Source organism: Pinus tabuliformis, chromosome Q (assembly GCF_031772625.1).
Source record: "Pinus tabuliformis cultivar Carrire ecotype Pingquan chromosome Q, CPIR1, whole genome shotgun sequence".
NCBI lineage: Eukaryota > Viridiplantae > Streptophyta > Pinopsida > Pinales > Pinaceae > Pinus > Pinus tabuliformis.
Window position 1 is genome coordinate 1,049,216,037 of NC_142296.1, and position 25,227 is coordinate 1,049,241,263.

Consider the following 25,227-nt stretch of genomic DNA (forward strand, 5'->3'; position numbering starts at 1 on the left):
AGTGGAGGAATGACCTGTTATATGGTTTTTTGAATCCAACTTTTTAGACTACCAAGTGAGTCCATCATCAGGGATGCGTCAATAGTTTTAAGAAGATATTAATGAAATATCCAGGAGCTAATCATGAGAGTATATATAAGAATTATGAAAATGAAAATTAGTTTGGCCCTGGATAATCTTAATTTCTCAGATTCTGATGTGATGTCCATCATGTCCCTTCCATGGTAGGACTTGATATTTTCAAATAATGAAGCCATACAGGTGAGGAGAATTTTTTAGTAGTGCAGGAATGACCTGTTATATGGTTTTTTGAATCCAACGTTTCGGACTACCAAGTGAGTCCATCATCAAGGATGCGTCAATAGATTTAAGAAGATATTACTGAAATATCCAGGAGCTAATCATGAGAGTATATATAAGAATTATGAAAATGAAAATTAGTTTGGCCCTGGATAATCTTAATTTCTCAAATTTTGATGCGCTTTCCATCATGTCCCTTCCATGTATCAGAATTGTAATACCAAGAGTTATTTCATTGTGGGTAGAAAGTGCGTGTCAGAAACATAATTAATTAATTACTGCACTACCAAGTGAGTCCATCATTAGGGATGCGTCAATAGATTTAAGAAGATATTACTGAAATATCCAGGAGCTAATCATGAGAGTATATATAAGAATTATGAAAATGAAAATTAGTTTGGCCCTGGATAATCTTAATTTCTCAAATTCTGATGCGCTGTCCATCATGTCCCTTCCATGGTAGGACCTAATATTTTCAAATAATGAAGCCATACAGGTGAGGAGAATTTTTTAGTAGTGGAGGAATGACCTGTTATATGGTTTTCTGAATCCAACGTTTCAGACTACCAAGTGAGTCCATCATCAGGGATGCGTCAATGGATTTAAGAAGATATTACTGAAATATCCAAGAGCTAATCATGAGAGTATATATAAGAAATATGAAAATGAAAATTAGTTTGGCCCTGGATAATCTTAATTTCTCAAATTTTGATGCATTGTCCATCATGTCCCTTCCATGTATCAGAATTGTAATACCAAGAGTTATTTCACTGTGGGTAGAAAGGGTGTGTTAGAAACATAATTATTTAATTACTGCACGTGATCCAAATCTTGGGGGGAGGCCCCGAAGATCTAAAAAAATGAAATGGATCTTGGGGGGGCGGCTCCCAAGATCTGAGATTTGAAATGGCAGAAGAAAAGTGGAGAACACCTAGTAAACAAAACCACATTTTTTTTTTATTAAAATAGAGAATAACTATAAAAGCTACATTGTGGTGGACAATATGTCCTTTTACAAAATGCGACTTGTTAGTTATAGCAGTTTTTGGTCACAATACCACAGGTAAACTCCATGGGTGAGTAAATACCATGGGTGAATGAATACCATGGGTGGAGGTCACTTACAATACCATGGGTAAATTCCATGAGTGGATAAATACCATGGGAGGATGAATACCAAGGTCGATGCCACTTATAATACCATGGGAAAATACCATGGGTGAATGAATACCATGGGTGGATTCCACTTACAATATCATGGGTGGATAAATACCATGGGTGGATGAATACCATGGGTGGATGCCATTTACAATACCATGGGTGAATAAATACTATGGGTGGATGAATACCATGGGTGGATGCCATTTTCCATTTAGATCATTCCTCCCTCCTTAAGAAGTAATGGTCCCCATTGCATGAAGTTCCCTCACGAGAACCCTTTGTTGAATATGAAGAGCCACTGAAGAGAAGGGTTTTGTGTGGTTAATCCATAACCTTGATGAATGAAGATCCAAGGATAGAGATACCTTGTAATTAATGTGACCAACTATGATACTAACATTGTGTGGCCTAGAAAATGGACTTCAATAAAGGGTGGGTTTGTGGATGACCCATAACCATGACAAATGAAGATCCGAGGATAGAGATACCCTGTAATGCTTGTGACCAACTGTGATACTAACGATGTGTAGCCTAGCAAATGGAATTTGATGAAGTGTGGGTTTTTGGATGACCCATAACCGTGGAAAACGAAGATCTGAGGATAGAGATACCCTGTAATGCTTGTGACCAACTGTGATATTAATAATGTGCAGCATAGCAAATGGACTTCGATGACAAGGATTTTGTGCAGTTGACCCATAACCATGATGTTGATTGTTGATGAAGTAGCAGGTGCCTACATAGCGTGGGTTGGGAGGGCACGTCTCCAAAGAACCCAAGCCATATGCTACTATGCTGAAATTGATGAATGTGAAACAAGTGCTTACTAAAGCAGGGTGGGAGGGCACATCTCCAAAGGGAACCCGCTTCTATTGCTGCTCCCGATTTAAAATGGGCATAACTTGGTCAATATAACTCAGAATAATAATATAACCTATTTCTAGAAATAGAATGACTATTTGACATCTTCCAATGTGAGTGAAATCTCTACCTAGACACTTTGGAAACTCAGATTCATGCTACAATTGTCTTGCCGTCACAAAATTTTTGGAAAAAATAGTTGATTTTAAATCAGGGATATCTACCTCATCCAAACTCTGATTCGACCAATTGTTTTTTTTTTATTTTTAAATTGGGTGTTTTTTCTAGAGGATCTCATATCTACAATCATTTTTTTGAAATTATGCACAAAAACTACAAAAAGTGATAGGAGGGTTGTCGTCCACGAATTGCCATCAGAAAAATTTCTGCAACACATCTGATTTTAAATTAGCGATATCTCCCTCATCCGGACTCTGATTCGGCCAATTTTTTTTTGAATTTGGGTATTTTTTGGAAGGAATCCAAATATTTTATTTTTTTTCTAAATTTTTCACCAAAATTTTCAGATCTGATTTGCAAAATTGCCGCCCAAAAATTCCTGCAAAAAAATGAGAAAAAATAAAATTCTTCCCACTTTGCCCAAGAAAGTGCTTTGTGGAGGTCGTAGCATATGCATGAAGATAGTTAAAGATTTATGCAAAAATTTGAAACTGAAATATGCATCAAACGCTCATTCCCATGGAATCGTAACCTGAATTTGATACCACTGATCCAAATCTTGGGGGGAGGCCCCCAAGATCTAAAAAATTGAAATGGATCTTGGGGGGGAGGCCCCCAAAATCAGAAATTTTGGAATGGCAAAAGAAAAGTGGAGAATGCCCAATAAACAAAACCACATTTTTTTTAATTAAAAGAGAGAATAACTGTAAAAGCTACATTGTGGTAGACAAACTGTCCTTTTAGAAAATGTGACTTGTTACTTATAGCATTTTTTGGTCACAATACCACAGGTAAATTCCATGGGTGGGTAAATACCATGGGAGAATGAATACCATGGGTCGATGTCACTTACAATACCATGGGTAATTTCCACGAGTGGATAAATACCATGGGAGGATGAATACCAAGGGTCGATGCCACTTACAATACCATGGGTGGATGCCACTTACAATATCATGGGTAAATTCCATGGGTGGATGCCACTTACAATACCTGTTGGGTCTTGAAATTGTCATTCATTTCCATTACACTTTCACTATTATGTCCATTATATCACCTCCATTTCACCTTCATTTCACTACCATGTCACTACATTCATCTCACTTTCATTATCATTGGGTCACATTTATGTTTTTCCAAACTTTATTAGTTCTTAGCATTTGTAAGTGAATTTGTGGTTAAAAATTAGAAAATAATGTGCATATGCTTATACCTAACAAGTGGGATGAGATTGTTGACATGTGTAGGTCAAAGGAAGCTTCTAGAAGACCTTTATGTGGCATCCTAAGGCCAAATTCGAATTTGAGTGGAGAGGATCATAGGATCATGAGATATGTGTCACATTTCCTATTTGTATTGAAACTCTACGAAGACATGTGTCTTATCATTTCCTATTTTGATTAGAACTCTATAGGTATAGGGAGAGATTCATGGACTCTCATTAATGAGACGACTTCTCATCTTTTTGTATAAATAGGAGATCTCTCTCCTTAATTTAGTAGTTTTTTTTGTAGGTTTGGTAGCTTTGGAAGCTTTTGGAAAGCTTTGGAGAGCTTTGTAAATTTTTGCAATTTTGAAGAATTTGAATAAATCTTTGATGTTCTCAACATGGAAGGAGATGTGAAGTAGATGTCATGGAGCATATTAGAATGTAAGGTAGAATAGATTTTATTTTGTATTTTTGCTTTGATTTCATTCAAGTATGTCATTTTATTGTTTTCAAATTTTTAAGTTTATATTTTCCATTCATGCAAGTTTAATTCATGCAAGTGTGTTCAACCGGTTGATTGTAGATCTATCTAACTATGTAATCTATGCTTAACAAAATAGTCCAAGAAAGTAGTCCTCCTATTTTCCAATTGGTGCTTGGAGCATTAGAGCACACAATAGATTTGATGTTAGTTTAATAACTCATGTTGTAAGTGAATATTTCCGAAAGCCCTTTTAGTTGATGGTTCATCTTAAAACTAAGTGGTGAAGTATTTCATTTATGAATGAGTCTTTCTCTACATTTTTATGTTTACTTTTTCTTAGAACAATGAAGTATTAGATCCCTCCAAATGCTATCACAAGGAGGTAGTTCTCCCAAAATTGTATAGCAGAGTGATAAAACACTTCATTTAGCTGTTATCATTTTTGCTTTCATTTCATAGACATTTTGCCGACTTAGATTAATCTAACTATTCAAAGTTTTGATTTTTTTTTATCTAATGTTCATTTCCTTTTCTCCATTATTTAGAAATTAAATTTTAACATTAAAATTCATTAGATTTAGTTGACCATTAACATTTAGATATTTTCATCTAGAAGCATAAATTTTCTTTCTTATATTAATTTCCTTAAGCATAAGAAACAAAACCCCCAAAAACAACATAAACTATAAAACAATGAAGTAAGAAAAATGTTAACTAAGCACATATAGTGCACCACACTTCATCAGTTTATGATACCCGAATTGATAATTTATGTAGAGAAATTTAGGACACTAAATTGACTAGACAATACCATGGGTAAATTCCATGGGTGAATGAATACTATGGGTGGAGGAATACCATGGGTGGATTCCATTTTCCATTCGAATCAACGCGGAATGAAATTCATGTAGGTCTAAAGACATTGTGTTAATATTCTATTATTAAAAGATATATGTCAATGATTCCAAACCATTTCCAGATGTTCAATTTCATTTAAAGCAACAACACAACACTGTATGTAATATAAAAGACGAAAGCATATTTTTGCAAAGTGATAGAAAACACCATCGTAACATTGATACAAAATAAGATTCAGTAAGAATTATAGTCAAAATAAAATGTCAATGACCATGATGATATATCATATTTGTACGACATTGTATTCAAAACATAGACTTAAAAGTCAAAATTACTGAATAGAATCAAAATTGTGCAAAGAAAAGTGTAAAATAGATGGATTTGTTGCAACATAAATTGATTTTATGCTTACTTGAATGACATCTACAACCAGAAAACAAAAATTTATAACATGTATTACGAGTCCATGTCTAATCGCCTCCTCCCACATTTACCCAATTTCACTAGCCTACTAGGGTAAACATGACATGAAGAGTTACTATGACATGACCCAACCTCCAAGCTCCAGTTATAGAAGTGGGGCAATCAAACTGACAACTCACAACATTTCTTAGGACTACAAGACACTAAGGGGCCAAAGGACCACCCCAGATGACCAACCCTGATTTGGGGATCTTTTTGACTTCCTTAAGCCCACAACTGCATGCATGACAAGGACATAGTGCAATTATAACCCTCCAACCACATGCACAACAATGCCTCCATGATTATAGCCCAACATCTCCAGTTCAAAGGGTGTGGTCCCGATATCTGAGACACATTTCTAGGTCATCCTCCAAAACACTATCGAGAACTGCCAGTAACATCTCAGAATGATAAATGACATAATGCCGAACCTTTTCATATAAAAATTGAATAGGAAATGACCTAGGGCATGCCTAGTCTATAACAAACATTTCATCAAACATATGTAGGGTACAATTCATGAATGCATATTTGATCATAAAAGTTTGAGATTCATCTGAAAATCACTAAGAAGGCTCTATGCCCTCTCCAAATAGCCACAACAACACTTGTTAGTCCAAGAATTCATCAACCATTCATATATTCATCAAAACATGTCAAGATCCATAGATGGTACACATGATATAACCAACATATAACTAGAAAATAACCAACATATAAAACCATGGAAACTCAACCATAATATCACCAACATAATCACTACAATATACATGAATCATAGTAGAAGATGTTGGGTTGTGTTATATTCTTTCCACGACTAGCCCATGTAGTTAACTGGGGGGGTTAGAGGGGCGGCGGAGCCCCCCCCCCCTTCGTTGCGCTGATTGAGCAGCGGAGGGGTCACACGGGGGGCGGGTAGCCCCCCTCTATGGGGTTCGGGGTAGCGCTCCGGGGAATTTTTTTTTTGGAACCTACATTAGGTTGGGTGGACCTACCTATGGTTTTGTACATGGTTTTCACACATGGTTTTGGACACGATGGTTTTCGGTCCATGGTATTGTATGCTTCAGCATGTATAAATATGTATTGTAACATTGAAAGGAACATAATGAAAAATCAATCTAGTAGTCCCGGTTTTGGGATCCAGGGGAAATATCTGTGTATATGTGTTTTATGTGTTATTCTCTCGCATTTTTTATTTTCTGTGTTTAAGAATTCATAGGCAAGTAATTTCTGTATGGGGTTAAAAACTACAGAAGAATATCTCTTATGAAAATACTAACCAATTCAAGGACTTCCACGTACCACCCGACCATAGATTGGGCTAAACCAAATCTCTCTTTCAGCCAATCACCCCCGCGCCATATTCTAAGCATGAATGTGGGATCTCATGGATTAAACCAAAATAAAAGCAACCGGGGCTTCTAGAGGCCAAACCGCCTCAACCCTCAACCACAGTGATTCGACCTCTATAGACAGACATCACTAACATCAACTAGATTGGTCACTACCCAAGCTGTCTAGGGCTCTAGGAAATAGTAACTTAACCCACAACCTTCCAAGGGTCTAGAAAATTTGTCCAACCCAACTCGAGGGACTAGTTTCTCAACTCACCAAGGGCTCCAGAGAATTTGTCCCAACCTAGGCTCCATGACTAGTAAATCAAACCAAGTTGTTCCAGGGATTTTAGAGCATTTGTTCCAACCCACAACCATAAGGAAATTGAGCACCAATCATAAAAACAACAAGTGGAAAAAACCCACAACACCATAACTATCCAGGAAACCGAAAATCAAGGCTAAAACCACTGTCACACCAGGTAAATATCCATGCCAATGACAACAAATAACTAGAAAATTACATGCATATACCATGCATCCAAAAATTAACAAGGAAATCACACATGCAACCTATTACTTGCCAAGAAATCCAATTGTAGTTGTTGATCCAACTTTTCCCTTGTACTTTCCTTATTTTCCCTTGTCTTCTTTCTCCAAGTCCAATGTATTCCAAAGTGCTCCAAGAATTATCTAAGAATACTCTAAGTGTGTAAGAGTATGAGAGAATGAGAAATCAAAGCTAAATTGACAAAAGGTTATCTTACAAAATATGTGAACTAATCCTCAGAAGCTTTTTTATTATCATTAAGGCCTCTATTTTGTTCATTTTTCCTTCAATTTCCCTCTCATGAAGATTTGTGTCTCTTCACCTTCCTTTTATCCTATTTTCCCTTATTTTCATAAATAAATGCCAATTATTGCCACTTTTCCTTTTCCAATGCATGTTCCAATTTCCATATCCATTAATTAATCACAAGTGATATTGATCACTATGTTTTTCCAAACATTCAGCTTGGAATATGTGTCCCATGACCTTGATCTTATTTTATTTACATAGAAAATCAACCAGTGGTTGTTACAAACCCCTCCCCCTTGGGGGAACACCGTCCTCGGTGTTCTATGACACCTATGACCAATAAACTACTGAAAACAAAACACACTACCCATGGAGCTTTATAACATATCTCGATGCAGTATTTACAATGAACAACTACTGCAAACCATGACCAACATAAAAAACATGACAACCACACCACTTATTGGAGCTTTATAACACAACTCATTGTGGCATCTACAACAACATCCATATATAGATATACATATACCAAAAACTTATTTTCTTGAACTAGCAAATAATGAAGGATATAAAGCCTGAATCTGATCAGCCATCTCCCATGTAGCTTCATCGGGCCCAAAGTGCTTCCACTACACTTTAACCTTCTTAATTTCTTTGTTCCAAAGCATGAGTTATTTCCATTACAATATGCATTGTGGTTCTGGATGAAATTCTCCCTCTAGTTCCACCTACAATACAAAACAATCAATCACATGATCAACATCCTGGACATACTTCTTAAGCAATGAAAGATGGAAAACACCATGGACTTTTACTGTTAGAGGTAGTGCAAGTATGTAGGCCACTAGCCTAATCCTCTCAAGGATATCTAAAGGCCCACAATATCGAGGTGCCAACTTGGAACATGATCTAATTCTCAAGGATTTATTCTTGGGCTTGATGCACAACTACACATGTTCCCCAACCTAGAACTCCTTAAATGCCCTATGCTGATCTACATAACTCTTCTAATCGTCCTATGTTGCCTTAAAATTCCTCTTAATAACCTGCATTTCCTGTTCCATCTCTGCCAACATATCTGGTCAAATCAGTACCCTGTTCACTGGATCACTCCAGTTGATAGGAATATTACAACTTTGCCCATAAAGTGCCTCAAATGGACTCATCTTCAAGGACTTCTGATACCCATTATTATATGCGAACTCTACTAGTGGAAGATACTCTTCCCACTTCATCTGTTGATGCATGATGTATATCCTCAACATGTCCTCAAGAATCTTGTTAAACCTCTCTGTCTGTCCATCTATCTACGGATGATAAGATGTACTGAAATCCAACTCTGTCCCCAAACCTGCAAACAAATCCTTCCAAAACCTGGAAGTGAACTTGACATCTCTATCAGATACAATCTTCTTAGGAACACCATGCAATCTCACTATCTCCCTAATGAAAATATGAGCTACCTCACTAGCTGAATTCATAGACTTAACTACAATGAAGTGAGCTACCTTACTTAACTTGTCAACCATAACCATGATGGAATCATGTTGTTTCAATGTCCTCAGAAAACCTGTAATGAAATCCATGGAAATGACCTCCCATTTCCACCATGGAATCAGAATCAGTTGTAATAAACCACCTAGATGCTTACACTCTTCTTTACCTACTGACAGTCTAGACATCTCACAACAAACTCAACCTCCTCTTTCTTTAAGTTCGGCCAATGATAGAACTTCTTAACTGCTATCAATGTCTTCATCCCAAGTGACCTAGATATAACTTGACATGGAATTATCTCAATATAAGCTTCTTGATCTCATTGTCATCCAGTACATAAATCTTGTTCACGACTTTGACCAAGCCATCTACTGTGAGATGATACTCCTCATCCCTATCACCTTCATCCTACCACTATAACCTGTGCCTCAACTACTGATACCTATCATCCTACTGCCCTGCATGCAAGATCTGATTTTTTAAGTCTGTCCCATAAGAACTCACTGCGACAATGTGATTCACCTGTACTCTTCTACTAAGAGAATCTGCAACCCTATTCTCCTTTCCCTTAATGTACTCGATTTTCAAAGTCAAACTCACATAGAGTAGCCAACTATCATGATTACCTGGAATTTAGATTAGTTTGATCAAATAAGTACCTCAACCCACTATGATCGCTCATCAAGATGAAGATAATGTATCCACATCTTCAAGGCATGAATGATAACTTCCAACTCGAGATAACAAGTAACATATTTGTGCTCGAGCTCATTCAACTTCCTTGACTCATAACACACCACCTATCCTTCCTACATCAAGATGTCACCATGTTCTCTTTTGCAAGAATCTATGCACAAAAAAATCTTTGTCAGTATCTGCAATCTTCAAGACTAGAGCATTTGTAAGAAAATACTTCAACTACTCAAAACTAGCTACACACTCCTTAGTCCATTCAAATTTCTTCTCTTTTTGCTGCAAAGAGGTAATAGGATAGGTAATCCGTGAGAAGTTCCTGATCAACTTCCTGTAGTAACCTTCTAGTCCCATGAATGATCCGACCTCATCCACATTCCTAGGAGCTGACCATTCCATGATATCTCTGATATTTTCCGGATCCACTGCTATACCTTCCTTGGAAACAACATGGCCCAAGTAATGAATTTTTTTGAAAGAAATCACGCTTACTAAGTTTGGCATACAACTGATGCTATATCAACAATTTTAACACTGCTACTAGATGTTTTGCATGCCCTTCCTCATTCTTAGAATATATCAATATATCATCAATGAATACTCTCACAAACTTGTCTAGATAAGGACACAACAAGCTATTCATCAAACACACGAAAGTAGTTGGAGAATTAGTAATACCAAAAGAAACTACTACAAACTCATAATGCCCATATCTAGTATGGAATGTGGTTTTGCATATGTCTTCTTCTTTGATACGTACCCAATGATATCTTGATCTCAATCCAATCCTCAATAATAATGTTGCTCCCTTCAACTAATCAAACAAATCATCGATCTGCGGTAAATGATACATGTTCTTGATAGTCACCTTGTTCAACTCCCTATAATCAATACACAATCTGAGAGTACCATCTTTCTTCTTTACAAACAACACTATTACATCCCAAGGTGACACACTTAGCCTTATGCATCCCTTATTAAGCACTTCCTTAAGCTACAAATTCAGTTCCACCAACTTTGGAGCGCTCATCTTGTATGGGCCTTTGATGTTGGTGTTGCTCCTAGCATCAAATCAATAGAAAAGTACACTTCCCAATGAGGAGGAAACTCTAAAATTTATGCTGGAAATACATCCTGACGTTACTACAAAACTAGATACCTCTTCAAGACTTCAACATCCTCAACATCCTTTCCTTTATCACTAGAAATATGAACTGCAAATAAAACACACCCTTTCCTGCTACTACACTTTGCCTGCATAGCTGTAACCATTCTCATTGATGTAGGCTTCTTTTTACCCTGTAAGATTCTCCTCTCTCCATCATGATCCAGGCACTAAGTATCTAACTTAGTCCTGTGAATGTACAACCAATCCATATCCAACAACATATTGTATGACCGCAATAGAAGCACATTTAGATACACTGATGTAGACATATTGTTCATTTCAAATGCATAATATCTCACCCAATAATGAACTCTTTTCTTGGTACCTCTAGCCAACTACACCAACCAAGACTCTGCATGTACTTCTTTATTCAAGAGACACTTATCCACCATGTCAGGACTGATATAACAATAGCTAGATATAGGGTCAATCAAAATAGAAATAACTTCATCAAAAATCTTACCTTCCATTTCAATAATAAGTGCCTAATGATCAGCCTGCCTATTATCCAATGCTGCATAAATTCAAGGAATACTCTGCCTAACATCCCCAACTATCTATGCCTCCTGAGCAGTGCAAATCTGAGGTCTGACACCCTGATGATGTGGACAATCTCTCCTGAGATGATTCTTGCCACAAGTCCAACACTGCAAAGGCTTCCTACAATCACCCTTGTCATGCTCCTTAGATTGAGATCCATGTCCTCTGTCAACTGCATTGAACTTCTTGTACGATGCTACATTCTCCTTATTACCTACATCCTGAGGTATTCTGTCTAGTCAATTTAACGTCTTAAATTGATCTACATAAATTATCAACCCGGGTATCGTAAACTGATGAAGTGTGGTGCACCATATGTGCTTAGTTAACTTTTTTCTTACTTCGTTGTTTTATAGATTTTATTTTGTTTTGGGGTTTTGTTTTTGTTGGTTTCCTAAAGTGTTTAATGCAAATGGAAATCCTATTCTAAGGTATGAAGAATACTTTTAAAGGACAAGTATGGATAGAGATTTCAAGACAAGGCCTAAGGCCTAAGTCCCTAATGGTAACTTCCAAAACTTTAACACTTCAAAAGATCTCAAAACATGTTATTGGTGGAATTAGTACTTGAACAAAAGTGTAAATATGCAGCTACTTCAATCAAAATGGAATGCAACAACCAATAAATGAGCTAGTGACTATGAAACCCAGTATCCTTGCTGCTGTATGAAAAAGAAAGTAAAAATTGAACTTAAAGCAACTCAAAGACTGAAAGCAAAGCAACTAATTCATCACACTACTTCAACTCTTTTGATCCTTTACCCTTCAGCTCAATCTACCTTATGGGAAGAAATCATGAACAAGTTAAGCAACATGATATCTAAATTGCAAGAAATTAAATTGCATAAAAGAAACTAATCACACTACTTCAACTCTTCTGATCCTTTACCCTTCAGCTCAATCTACCTGATGGGAAGCAATCATGAACAAGTTAAGAAATATGATATCTAAATTGCAAGAAATTAAATTGCATAAAGGAAACTAATCACACTACTTCAACTCTTCTGATCCTTTACCCTTCAGCTCAATCTACCTTATGGGAAGCAACCATGAACAAGTTAAGCAATATGATATCTAAATTGCAGGAAAGTAAATGAGCAAAACAAAACTGATTGAAATAACAATGCTGGAATTAGAACTCAAAAAAAATAAATCAGCAGAAGGACAAGATGATTCCGTTATGTCATTAATCATTAAAAAGCTATGTGCATTACTAACCTACAATCAACCGGTTGAACACACTTGCATGAATTAAAATTGCATGAATGAAAAATCTAATCTATCAAACTTGAAAGCAATTAAATGACATAATGAAATCAAAGCAAAATTACAAAATGAAATCTACTCTACCTTACATTCTAATATGCTCCATGACATCTACTTCACATCTCCTTCCATGTTGAGAACATCAAAGCTTTATTCAAATTCTTCAAAATTACAAAGTACAACAAAGTTCTCCAAAGCTTTCAAAAGCCATCAAGGAAGAACTACAAACTCCAAGCTAAATAACTCACAAGCTAAAAGACAAATAAGCTAAGCTCCCAAATGAAGGAGAGAGATCTCCTATTTATACAAAAAGATGAGAAGCCATCTCATTAATGAGAATCCATGAATCTCTCCCTCTACCTCTAGAGTCATAATCAAAATAGGAACTAATAAGACACATGTCTTCTTAGAGTTACAATACAATTAGGAGACGTGACACATATCCTCATGATCCCATGATTCTTTCCACTCAAATTCGAATTTGGCCTTAGAGTGCCACATAAGAGTCTTCTAGAAGCCTCCTTTCAACCTACACATGTCAACAATCTCAACCCATTTGTTAGGTATAAGCATATGCACATTATTTTCTAATGTTTAACCACAAATTCACTTAAAAGGCTTAGAAATAATAAAGATTGGAAAAACATAAAGGTGGCCCAATGATAATGAAAGTGGGATGAATGTAGTGACATAGTAGTGGAATGGAGGTGATATAATGGACATAATAGTGAAAGTGTAATGGAAATGAATGACATTTTCAAGACTCAACATCCACCATGTCAGGACTGATATAACAATAGCTAGATCTAGGGTCAATCAAAATAGAAATAACTTGATCAAAAATCTTACCTTCCATCTCGATAATAAGTGCCTAATGATCAGCCTGCCTATTATCCAATGCTGCATAAATCCAAGGAATACTCTGCCTAACATCCCCAACTATCTATACCTCCTGAGCAGTGAAAATCTGAGGTCTAACACCCTGATGATGTGGACAATCTCTCCTGAGATGATTCTTGCCACAAGTCCAACACTGCAAAGGCTTCCTACAATCACCCTTGTCCTGCTCCTTAGATTGAGATACATGTCCTCTGTCAACTGCATTGAACTTCTTGTACGATGCTACATTCTCCTTATTACCTACATCCTGAGGTATTCCTTGCTTCTTATCCCACTTTCCCTTAGTCTTGTCATTACCTTTCCAACCCTACTTAGGCCCCGACTTATGCTTAAAATGCTCATAACAATGCTTCAACTTCACAATTACTTCCTATAATATCTGCAACTCATCATACTCAATTCGATATTTAAATCATAATGGAAATCCACTAATTAATATTTGAACCTTCGTCTTCTCATCCTTAAGATATGGAACATACCTTAAAAACTCCAAAAACTTAGTCGTATACTCTTCGTTTGTCATTATTCCCATCGTCAACTCATATAACTCCTTAGCCTTATCGTCATAGTATCTCTATGAAAAGTATTTCTTTCTGAAAAGTATTTTAAATTCATGCCAACTCAATTCCTCTATCCTGATGCCTCTGACATGCTTCACATATTCCCACCAGATGTCCACTTTTCCCTTGAGGTTGAAAATAACTATCATGGCTTTCATATTCTCTAAATAATCATGCAGCTCGAAGAACTTCTTCATTCCAAGAAACCATGCTTCTGCATCTTTTGGTTTCTTCAAATCTCCATCAAAGGTAAGAGGTTTGGATTTCTTGAACTCATCCGACAAGTACTGCTTCTCACTCATCCTGTAACAATGATAATGATGATGACCATGTTGTCTCTCTAATCTAGAACTAGAATAGAACCCATAACCACTACCCCTATTTCAGGTGTATACATCCATCTACCACCTCTAACCGTGTCATCCCCGCCTGAACTGTGTCTTCCATGAGACCTAATACCATATATTCCATTAGTCCTTTCCTCTTGTCCATAAATTATTCTTGGCTGCCCCTATCTCTGCAACTTTGATAAACTCTCAAGAATAACTACATTGACCTCTTTTTCTTTTCCTGTGCTCTTGCAAGTTTTTCCTATGACTGAATGATCCTATCGCTATCTGCTTTGCAACTTTTGACTTTTTCCTTTAGAATTCTCAAGATATGTGCTATGTCAAGGGAGTACTCATCTCTATTGTTGGGCACAACCCAACTTGGCCTAGTTTTTGGCAAAGACCCTTTGTTTTGTGGAGCAGAGTGCGCAGTGGAGCGTGCAGTGGAGTGTGAAGTGGAGCGTGAAGTGGAGAAGTTTGAATATATTGCATTATATAAGGGCCTTGGGATAGGGATAAGCCCCTTCTTTTTGTAATAATGTAAAAGATCAATGGGTTTTGGGACCATAGCTGCTTGTATTAGGGATTCCATGGTATTTGGACCATGGTATTGTAATGATGTACCCTTCGATGTAATAGTATATAGGGTCAAATGATAAGAATAAAAATAAATCTTATGATCGAGATTCGTGTTATGGTTGAATTATTGTGATCTATAATCGGAAGAATAGGCAAGGCTCTGCAGCTGACTGTGCAGAGGCCTCAGTCTATAACAGAGTGCGCATATGACTTATAGCTTAGTGCGTAGGTCAAGAACTATTTGTTGTACAAAGAATCATTATATTAGCAACAATTCTTGTGGATGTAGCCCCACATTGGGGTGAACCATGGTAATTTGGTGTCTTCATGTGTATATTTTCTTACTATCTATTATAACATAGCAGTTCATTCCAATTGCGCTTTATTTTTAGCACAATGATGATTTATGGATTTATATGATATCTTTAAGTGGTTAATGTAATGTGGCGAAGTGATTTATGAATGTTAAGAATAAAGAAAACATACAAATACCACATCTCCACATCCCTCAAAGATGTAGAAACCTGGTTCTGCATCCTCCCATAGTCAATTCGGGTGAGATAGCGATTTGCTTGCAGGTCGTTGCCAGAAGGGCTAGTGATTGAGGGTTTTGTTAGTGCGCAGTAAAGATCGAACTTGGGTCAGCCCAAATTAAGCCAAAAAATGGTCCCGTTCCCACTGCTCGCACTAGATATATATCTAAAACTAGTACACAACCCAGAGAGTGGTGTGACGAGGTTAGAGTCGCAACAGTGGTTGAATGGATTGGCACAATAAGGATTAATGAACATGTTAAATGTTCCACACTCTAGCAGAAGTCCGAGGATCACGACTTGCGTGCGACAACTGCTCGTGCTGGGAAATGATGGATGCTTATGGATGGGGAAAATGATCCCTATAAACCCAATGCTAATTTGGATAATCATGAGACTACCGTATCAAGGGTGGAACCCTGAAAAAGAATTTGTCGAAAAAGATCAGGACTGCACCATAGCCCAAAGCATGAAGAAGAAGTTTGGACTCACAAAAGGGAAGTGATGATATGACATAAACTCAGTCAATGACCAAGGGGTTCGCTTCGTAGAACACATATTGGCTGGGAAGATCATGAGAAAGTGTTGGGCTAATGAAGTCCTTGCAGCGGTAGTTTCATTACCTGCATAGTGTGCCAATGGTGTTCAGTACAACTGGGTTGAATACCTTTACAAATAATTTCCGGACGACCGTCGCAAGGTCCAGGAGAAAGGTACCACATTCCCTTATGCATGGTTGATATTCATAATTTCAATGCTGACATGGAGAGAGCTGGAGGATTCACAGTTCCCTCCAATAGCTTTAGATGCTTATGAAGCTGCATGGTATGCCTCACTGTGGTATACCACTCAACCATCACGAGAAATGGAGAACATGATGTTTTTCATATTATATCATATGGACTTACATATGTTAGTGAACTAGCATCCTCGCCTTTCACCGAGCTTATACGAGCAGTACAACGTTGTTACGAAGTTTAAGGCCAATTTCCACAAAGTATATATATATATATATATATATATATATATATATATATATATATATATATATAGGCTCACATGGACACAAAGAAGAAATTGAATCCCCTGCCATACTTAGTAACAAAATATGATCTCTTAGTGCAGGTACAAAAATGGCCTAGAGAATGGATGACTGTGCTGGAAACACAGGAAGAAGATAGTGCGATAGAGGAGGACATAACGCAACATGGAGAAGCGAGTGGAAAGGACAAAGACAAGGATGAGCATGACTCAGAGGAAGAAGAGAAACATGATGAGGGTCACCAGGATCCTCCTGAAGGAGATGAGCAGAATAAGGAGTCAAAAAAGACAAAGACAAACCCTGCTGTCACAAAAAAGAGGAAGGTAGGCGCTGAGTCTGCCTCAAGAACCAAAAAGAAGTAGAAGGCACATAAGATGAAGGGTGTAACACCAGTGGTCCTCACTAAAGGGGACTTAGACAAAATCAGGGACAGGATATAGGAAGCAACGATAGAATCATGGAAAAAGATAGAAGATCGCTATGGCGTACTTCTAACAGGTGTCGAAGAGCGGATTGCGGAACTAAAAATATTGGCGCAAATGGTTAGAAGACTAGTGCAGGTCATGGAGAAGATTGGAGAAGAAATGCAAATAGAGCCTACACTTGCAGCGCGGTTAGCATCGATACCTGTCTGAGCCTCCAATTTGACTCCACGGAGGTTCAGTAACAGGTTAAAGAATGGAGGAATGTCAACATCAACATCGCAACAGTACAATTTCAGAGATTACATAAGTCGCACTAGGAAATAATAGAGGAGTTGAAGCTGTGCGAACATTGCACCTTGCAACTGAACATTCAGGTAGAAAGAGAATGGGTTTCACTACAACAAAAGTTTGATTAGATGATCCAAGAAAGGGACAAAGCAGTTCAATAGTAGTAAAATATCAAGGAGGCGGTCGAAGCAACATGCAAAGAGATTTCAGACCTTGATGTCCGAGAAGAAGAGCTAGTGGAGGACAAGGTTGTCAAGCTCGACCTTGCAGTTAAAAGATACAAGATGAAAATCACCGCAGTACAATTTAAATATGAAATGCATATCATTGAGCTGCAGATGAAGCTATAGCCAATCACACCGTAGGAAGTAAGAGAACAAAGGAAGACCAATGTAAAGGCCGCAGTGGATGACATCTCTGCAGCAGTGGCAGACTGTGGGAAGCTTCTAGATGAGAGCTTACATATTTGGACTTCGCTGCAGGAAGATCTAAATGTGCAGAAACTACAAGAAGAAATTCAGCAAAACCAATAGTAGCTGGAAGAGATTCGGGCAACTTCGAATACCTTACCAATCTCGTAGAAGCTCACCAAGTTCAATGAGGGAAATTCCCTCCAGAAGAAAATAGAAGAACTGAGGAAGGAAGAACATGTTTTGACAGAGAGAAATCAACCATGACAGGATGAGGCTCTCCAACATTCCCAGGTAGTAGACGAGAAGCTTCAAGAGCTTCGACAGAGGGAAACAATAGTGATGAAAAGGCTACATAACCTGTGACAAATTGGAAGAGGTGCGCAGTGAAGAGAAGCGGTTGACAGAGACTCTGCAACAATTCAACAATACGTACAATTATATTGCAACAAAAATTAGAGGCAAAGTAGCTGAGTGACTCGGGACAAGTCACATGTGAGTGTGGGGGGCTTGTTGGGTGCAACCCAACTTGGCTTAGCTTTTGGCAAAGACTCCTCATTTTGTGGAGTGGAGCACGCAGCGAAGTGAAAAATGGAGCGTGTAGCGAAGAAATTTGAATATACCGTGCAGTATAAGGGCTTCAAGATAGGGCAAAGCCCCTTCTTTTTGTAATAATGTAAAAGATCAATGGGTTTTGGGACCATAGTTGCTTGTATTAGGGAGTCCATGGTATTGTAATGATGTACCCTTCGATGTAATAGTATATATAGGGTCAAATAATAAGAAGAAAAATCAATCTTATGATCCAGATCTGTGTTATGGTCGAATTATTGTGATCTGTAGTTGGAAGAAGAGGTGAGGTTCTACAACTGAGTGCGCAGAGGCCTGAGTCTGCAACTAAGTGCACAGATGACCTGCAACTTAGTGCGCATGTCAAGAATTGTTTGTTCTACAAAGAATCATTATATTAGCAACAATTCTTGTGGACGTAGCCCCACATTGGGGTGAACCACGGTAATTTGGTGTCTTCATGTGTATATTTGCTTACTATCTATTGTAGCGTAGCAATTTATTATAGTTGCACTTTATTTTCAACACAATGATAATTTATGGCTTTATATGATATGTTTAAGTGGTTAATGTAATGTGGTGAAGTGATTTATGAATGTTAAGAATAAAGAAAACTTAAAAATACCACATCTCCATATCCCTCAAGGTTGCAGAAACTTGGTTATGCATCTTGATGTAGGAGCATCTAAGCCTAGCCAACAATGTGATGGTGTGGTCACATGTTGTGGCTAATGAGAGTTCGGAGGAAGAATTGGTTATTTAATTTTTATTGATTTCAAAGTATGTAAGTAGTTATATTGTTGCAAATACTAAGGAAATTAGAGAATATGTGGCAAGCGATCCTCCCTGCGTGGAGATCAAGCCAAGTAGTTATATTGATTAGTTAGGGTAGGATATGATTTCTAAATATATGGTGAATTCCTTCATATGTGGAAGGAGACTGTTAGATAGAGCATATATGTATTTTCCTGTCTTTTCTGAAGAGACAAAGAGAGAGAGGGGATTCAAGAGGATTCACGATGGAATCGTAAGCCTACGGGTAGTTTAGGAAACAAAGCTTCTAATTAGAAGAATCAAGCCAGAGAGGGACAGAGAGTCTCAATATGAAATCACGTGTTTGTATGTTAATATACAGAGAGTTGATTCTACGTGTGGAATAGTGTGATTCATTATGAAATGATAAATTCTGTTTGTATTAGTGATTATGTTTAGCATATGTATCCAGGCGGAATTCGGCGAACACAGAGAGGAGTGTGCAGGCAGAGGAACTGTGTATTTTTCCTTTTCAAGTAATTATGTTGTATATATGCGTTGATGACTAAAATCCCATTAGTAGGCATGTTGATCGACCATCGATCACTAGAAGGATCGATGGTGATCCATTGATTAAATGAATGATTTTTATATGGATATCATGTTTAAAACCAGAGTATGGCAGAGGAAACTTGAGTGTAGCGTAAGTTTATCAATAGAACGCGAAGTGAAGAGCAATGTACAGGATCTGTTGGATCGATATTATCGACGGACAGGATCATATTTCTAAGGACAAAGTCAATTGATATTGCATCGGCAAATATGGTTTATAAAGGGTGGACCTCAGGCTTCAAGAAATGTCGATGAGCGATTGCCGATATATCGCATCGGTGGAACCTTTATGCGTTATCAGACCTGGCCGTAGGAGCAAGCGATTGCGATTAGGTGATTAAGTGTAGACCGTCGGATCAAGTGCCAGATCGACAGTTGCGATTTAATCACTAATCGCAAATTGGAGGAGTTAAGGCTGGCGGGCAGGTGGAATGTCGATATGCGATTAAGCGATATCGCCGATATGCGATGAGGTGTGATCGGTGATCAGAGAAGGTGGAAAGGGTTGAAGCCAAGAGTGGACCCGACAGAGTTCTAAATGCGGGCGTATAATATTTGAAGTTCGGCTTAGGCGTTGACTGTGGGGTTTCCATGTTTCCTATATGTATTTTGTGTATTATTGCATATTGGTAGAAATAAGGGAAGGTCCGTTATTGCCCGATTGTGATAGCGATAAAGGTATATATCGGGAAATGTGCAAGGGCTGTTGAAAAAAGTAAGATTTGGTATATTTTCTGTGTATTCCTATAAGATGTGTGGTCCCGGGGTTTTAAGGCAAAAGCATATAATTAACGCTTCCGATAGAATGTGGGTCTATTACCACAAGTCTACGCTTGAGTGATGGTAAATGAGGGGTTTATTGCCTTAGTGCAATTTAAACCCTATCAAGTGGTATCAGAGTAGGGATACTCTGTTTATGAATATTATGACTAAAAAGGTATGAAAATTGTAGCGATCGAATGAATGGCAATGTTGGGCACAGGACTACAGCAGTAAGACTGTAGAAGAACTTTTGGAAGTTCTTAGAAATTGTAGCAGAACCTCATTCCAGCTGAGGCTTGGAATAGATAGGGACAGAGGAGTCCTTAAGAGAAGTGAGTGGAGCAACCAGAGAGAGAGAGCAAGATTTCTTAGTGCAAGTTCTAAAGAAAGAGGACTTGGAGACCAGGCAAAGGAGAAGCTTGGTGAGAAGATCAACTTAGAAGGAAGTTGATTGGTTGCAGGTGTAGGAGCTCACACAAAAGAGAAGATGGCTATGGAAAGTCATATGGAAGGTTCAGAAGAAGGCTACAAGACGAAGGAGAAGTGTGCTCAAACAATCCGTAGGAAATGGAAATAACTGAGATAAGAGAAGAATTTGATGCGTTAGTAATGCTACTAGAGGAGAACCAAAGACAAGGTTGGGTCTTGAAGAAGAAGCCAGTGAAGTGGCCTAAGTTGCAGAGAAGGCTGCAACAAAGACAAGTAAAGGGGTTGACGGAAAACCTCAGAGAATCAGAAGAAGAAATGGAAGATTCCATTTGTAGACCAGAATAGGGGGGAATTCTGGGTGAAGAGGATAATGAGAGATCAGTTGAAGATCTCATGAACTATTGGAATAGTTCAGAACAATTAGAAGATATGATGACAAGGGAAGCAGATGAGGCAATGAAGCCTTGTGATTTTAATTCTCATAGTTTGTGTATGTTTGTAGGATATGCAGAGGATGATGGACAGTCTGGTGAAACTGTCACAAACAGGAATGAAACTCTTGAGGTGAAGTATGATGGAGAATTCCTTTTAGAGGAAAAAGGTGTTGATTTATTGCAGCAGAAAGAGTTCATGGATGAATTTTTGTTTGGTGTAAGACAGTCAGATGAAGTTGATATGGACCAGAAGTCTAATGAAAATGCCATAGTGGTATTCCAAGAAGGTAAACAAATGAATTTGTCTGATGGAATTGATGAAAGAACTTTGCAATATGATAGTGCAGAAAACAAGATAACTCAGAAGGATTTCCAGAAAAAGAATGAAACTGAGAGTGGAAGTTGTGATGAAATGTTGGAAATATTTCACATGGAATTAGAATTCTTGGAAAGATTTCTCAAGGAACCTGAAGGAGAAACGAAGCTTTCAGAACCTGATAAAGAAGAGATTGTGGTTACCATGCATGATAAGGATGAAATGTCTCAAACATTTATAGAGTTAAGTAAATGTTTAGACTCTTCAGTTAATGATGTGACTGTAGGTATGGAAGACAACATTAATAAATATGATGCTGAAATCAGAGAAATTGAGCAGAGATTATTTGAAGGTGAGATGAAAGATCAGGAACAACAAGGAAGTTATGTCCTTAGAGACATGAAGGAGATAGAAGTATTAATCCAGTAGGATAAATATGGAAGGAACCAGAAATTTAAAAGAGATGATCAGCAACATGAGAATGAATTTGAGGAAGGCATTAGATTGCAGAAGTATAGCAACTGGCAACAGAATGAAGAACAAGATATTAGTCTGGCAGTACAAAGAAAGACAAATGAAGACTGAAGATACAGATGGAGAATGAAGAAACGGGTCAAGTGGAAGCTATTGCAACAGAGGTGGAATGGCAAGCTGATGAACGAGTTCAGGGAACTTGAACAAATTCATATTGATTTGTTAGAGAAGAAGAGACTCAAAGGAATGGAGTCACAACAAGGAGGATCTGCTGAAATCCAGAAGATCTATGATGGAATATTGGTGCTTGAAGCATCAAAAGAGGACGAAAGGTATTGTATTTTTAAAACTGATAATTGTTGTATGTTTGCAGGTCATGTAAACTTGGGGAAAAATAGGCAGTTATTGGAAACTGTCAAACCAACAGGTGGAAAGATGACTACCCACAGTCATATGAAGAATAAAGAGAAAAGTTACAGTCAAGTGAAGGAAGATGTCCAGTCAGATGACATCCAAAAGATAAGTCAGAAGGAGGATGGCAAAGGAATTATTGAGATCAAAGAAGTGTTTGGAAAGGAAGAGATCCATTCATACGAATATGGAACAAAGAGTTTTCTCAGGAAAACTGATGAAGCTAATACAAAGCAAATGGAGAATCTTATGGTGTGTTCAGGAAGTGGGAGTCAACCAGAAGGATTGATGATGAAATTATTTGAGGAGACCTTGGTGTCTCATAGTTTTGAAACTAATATTTTGTGTGTAAATGCAGGATACATTGAAGTAAGGCAATTGTTTAAGGTTGTCATAAGGGAAAGGAAAAGCAAAGATATGATTTTTCAGAAGTTAGAAGAAGGAAATTCACATAATCTTGTGATGCAAAGGAAAGAGTAGTTGTTAAACATAGCTGTAGTGAATTATGAAGATATTAGACAACTATTGAGGACTGAAGCCAAAGGAGAATAGCTACTGAAGGTTGATATAGAAGACTTTGTAGATATTAAATAGTTATTGAAGATTATTGACCTTGAAGAAAGCCAGAGTAAAGAAGGACTAAAGATAGATGTTGCAGACAATGAAGTTAGTGAAGATCGTGCAGAGCTCTTGGGAGAAATTCCAAATGAGATGACAGATTTGTGGCATGAGTCTAGTCTTTTGGAGAAGAGGCAAGGAAACCAAGGAATAAGTGATCAGACTGCACAACCAGAACTGAATAAGAATGAAGAAGTTGTCATGGATGACAAATATGGAAAAGAAGTTGTCAGAAATGTTGGCATAATGAGGAAACAGGGTAAAGCATTTGTGTTTAATGAATTGATTGATTCTGGTGAAGATTTATATGCAGAAACAAGGCAATGTGAAGTCAATTCGAAACAAGGAATTGATTCTGAAGATCAGATCGAAGTAAGGAAGGGTGAGATCAGAATGTCTCAGAAAGATGGAATGATGTTGAATCTACAATATGGAACTGTTGAACTAGAGATGAGTTCAAGAGATAATAGTAACAGGATTACTATTGTACTACAGGGAGTTATTGATGAAGAAGAGGCTGAAAATGACATTTCAGAAGCAGACAAATATGATGCCATAATCCTTAAGGGTGCAGAAATTAAGTTACTAGAAGAAGAGGTATTCCAAGCACCTAAACAAGCAGGAAGAATTCTTAGTTTTCAAGAAATTTGTGGAATTACAGGTATACTGGGAATTGAAGTAAGAAGTGATGAAGCCATGAGTGAGAAACCAGAAGAAGGAACTGGAATTGTTGCAGGGGATCAATGGAGAAGGAATTTGTACGTTTTAGAAATGTATTGGCACATGGATTATGATGTTCTTATGCAAGAACACATCCAGTTGTAGGGGAATAGTATTCATCATCTGAGAAGTGAAGTGGACAAAGAAATTGATGAGTTGTGGGAACTCATACAACAACATTCCAATAAAATATATAAAGGACAAAAGAAGAAAGGAAGATGGGCTGGAAAGAATGGTACAGGTGAAGGTAATGGTAAACTGCAAATTAAAGTGTGGAAGCCTGGCATAAATTGTGATGATGAGCAAAAAGCAGTAATATATATGAAAAAGACAACAACAGACAGTGAGAGCATAGCTAATGGGGTGATGCAGCATAAAATATGGAGACCTGGAGAACAACAACCAACAACAGTAGTAACCAAGGACAGACTACCGAACAAAGTATGGGATCCAGGAGGACACAAATCAGAAGCACATGATCAGGAGATCATGATTATTTTTAACCTTGGGAGTTTGATGCAGGAGCATCTAGGCCTAGCCAGCAATGTGATGGTGTGGTCACATGTTGTGGCTAATGAGAGTTTGGAGGAAGAATTGGTTATTTAATTTTTATTAATTTCAAAGTATGTAAGTAGTTATATTGTTGCAAATACTAAGGAAATTAGAGAATAAGTGGCAAGTGATCCTCCCTGCATGGAGATCAAGCCAAGTAGTTATATTGATTAGTTAGGGTAGGATATGATTTCTAAATATATAGTGAATTCCTTCATATGTGGAAGGAGATTGTTAGATAGAGCATATATGTATTTTCCTTTCTTTTTTGAAGAGACAGAGAGAGAGAGAGGGGATTCGAGAGGATTCATGATGGAATCGTAAGCCTACGGGTAGTTTAGGAAACAGAGGCTCTAATTAGAAGAATCAGGCCAGAGAGGGACGAAGAGCCTCAATATGCAATCATGTGTTTGTATGTTAATATACAGAGAGTTGATTTTGCGTGTGGAATAGTGTGATTCATTATGAAATGATAAATTATGTTTGTATTAGTGATTCTGTTTAGCATATGTATCCAGGCGAAATTCGGCGAACACAGAGAGGAGTGTGCAGGCAAAGGAACTATGTATTTTTCCTTTTCAAGTAATTATGCTGTATATATGCGTTGATGACTAAAATCCCATTAGTAGGCATGTTGATTGACCATCAATCACTAGAAGGATCGATGGCGATCCATTGATTAAATGAATGA

General features: G+C 37.6%; 1 protein-coding gene across 1 annotated transcript in view; it reads left to right on the plus strand.

Annotated features, from left to right (window-relative positions):
- LOC149223101 (uncharacterized) overlaps nucleotides 1-24,089 on the plus strand; it is a 69,866-nt gene extending 45,777 nt beyond the window's left edge. Inside the window, exons 3-6 of the mRNA XM_089387788.1 lie at nucleotides 16,846-17,085; nucleotides 19,681-19,744; nucleotides 22,609-22,758; nucleotides 23,578-24,089. Of these exons, the coding sequence (XP_089243914.1) occupies nucleotides 16,846-17,085; nucleotides 19,681-19,744; nucleotides 22,609-22,758; nucleotides 23,578-24,089 (966 nt within the window). The remainder of the gene's footprint in view (nucleotides 1-16,845; nucleotides 17,086-19,680; nucleotides 19,745-22,608; nucleotides 22,759-23,577) is intronic.
- Nucleotides 24,090-25,227: the final 1,138 nt, after the last annotated feature.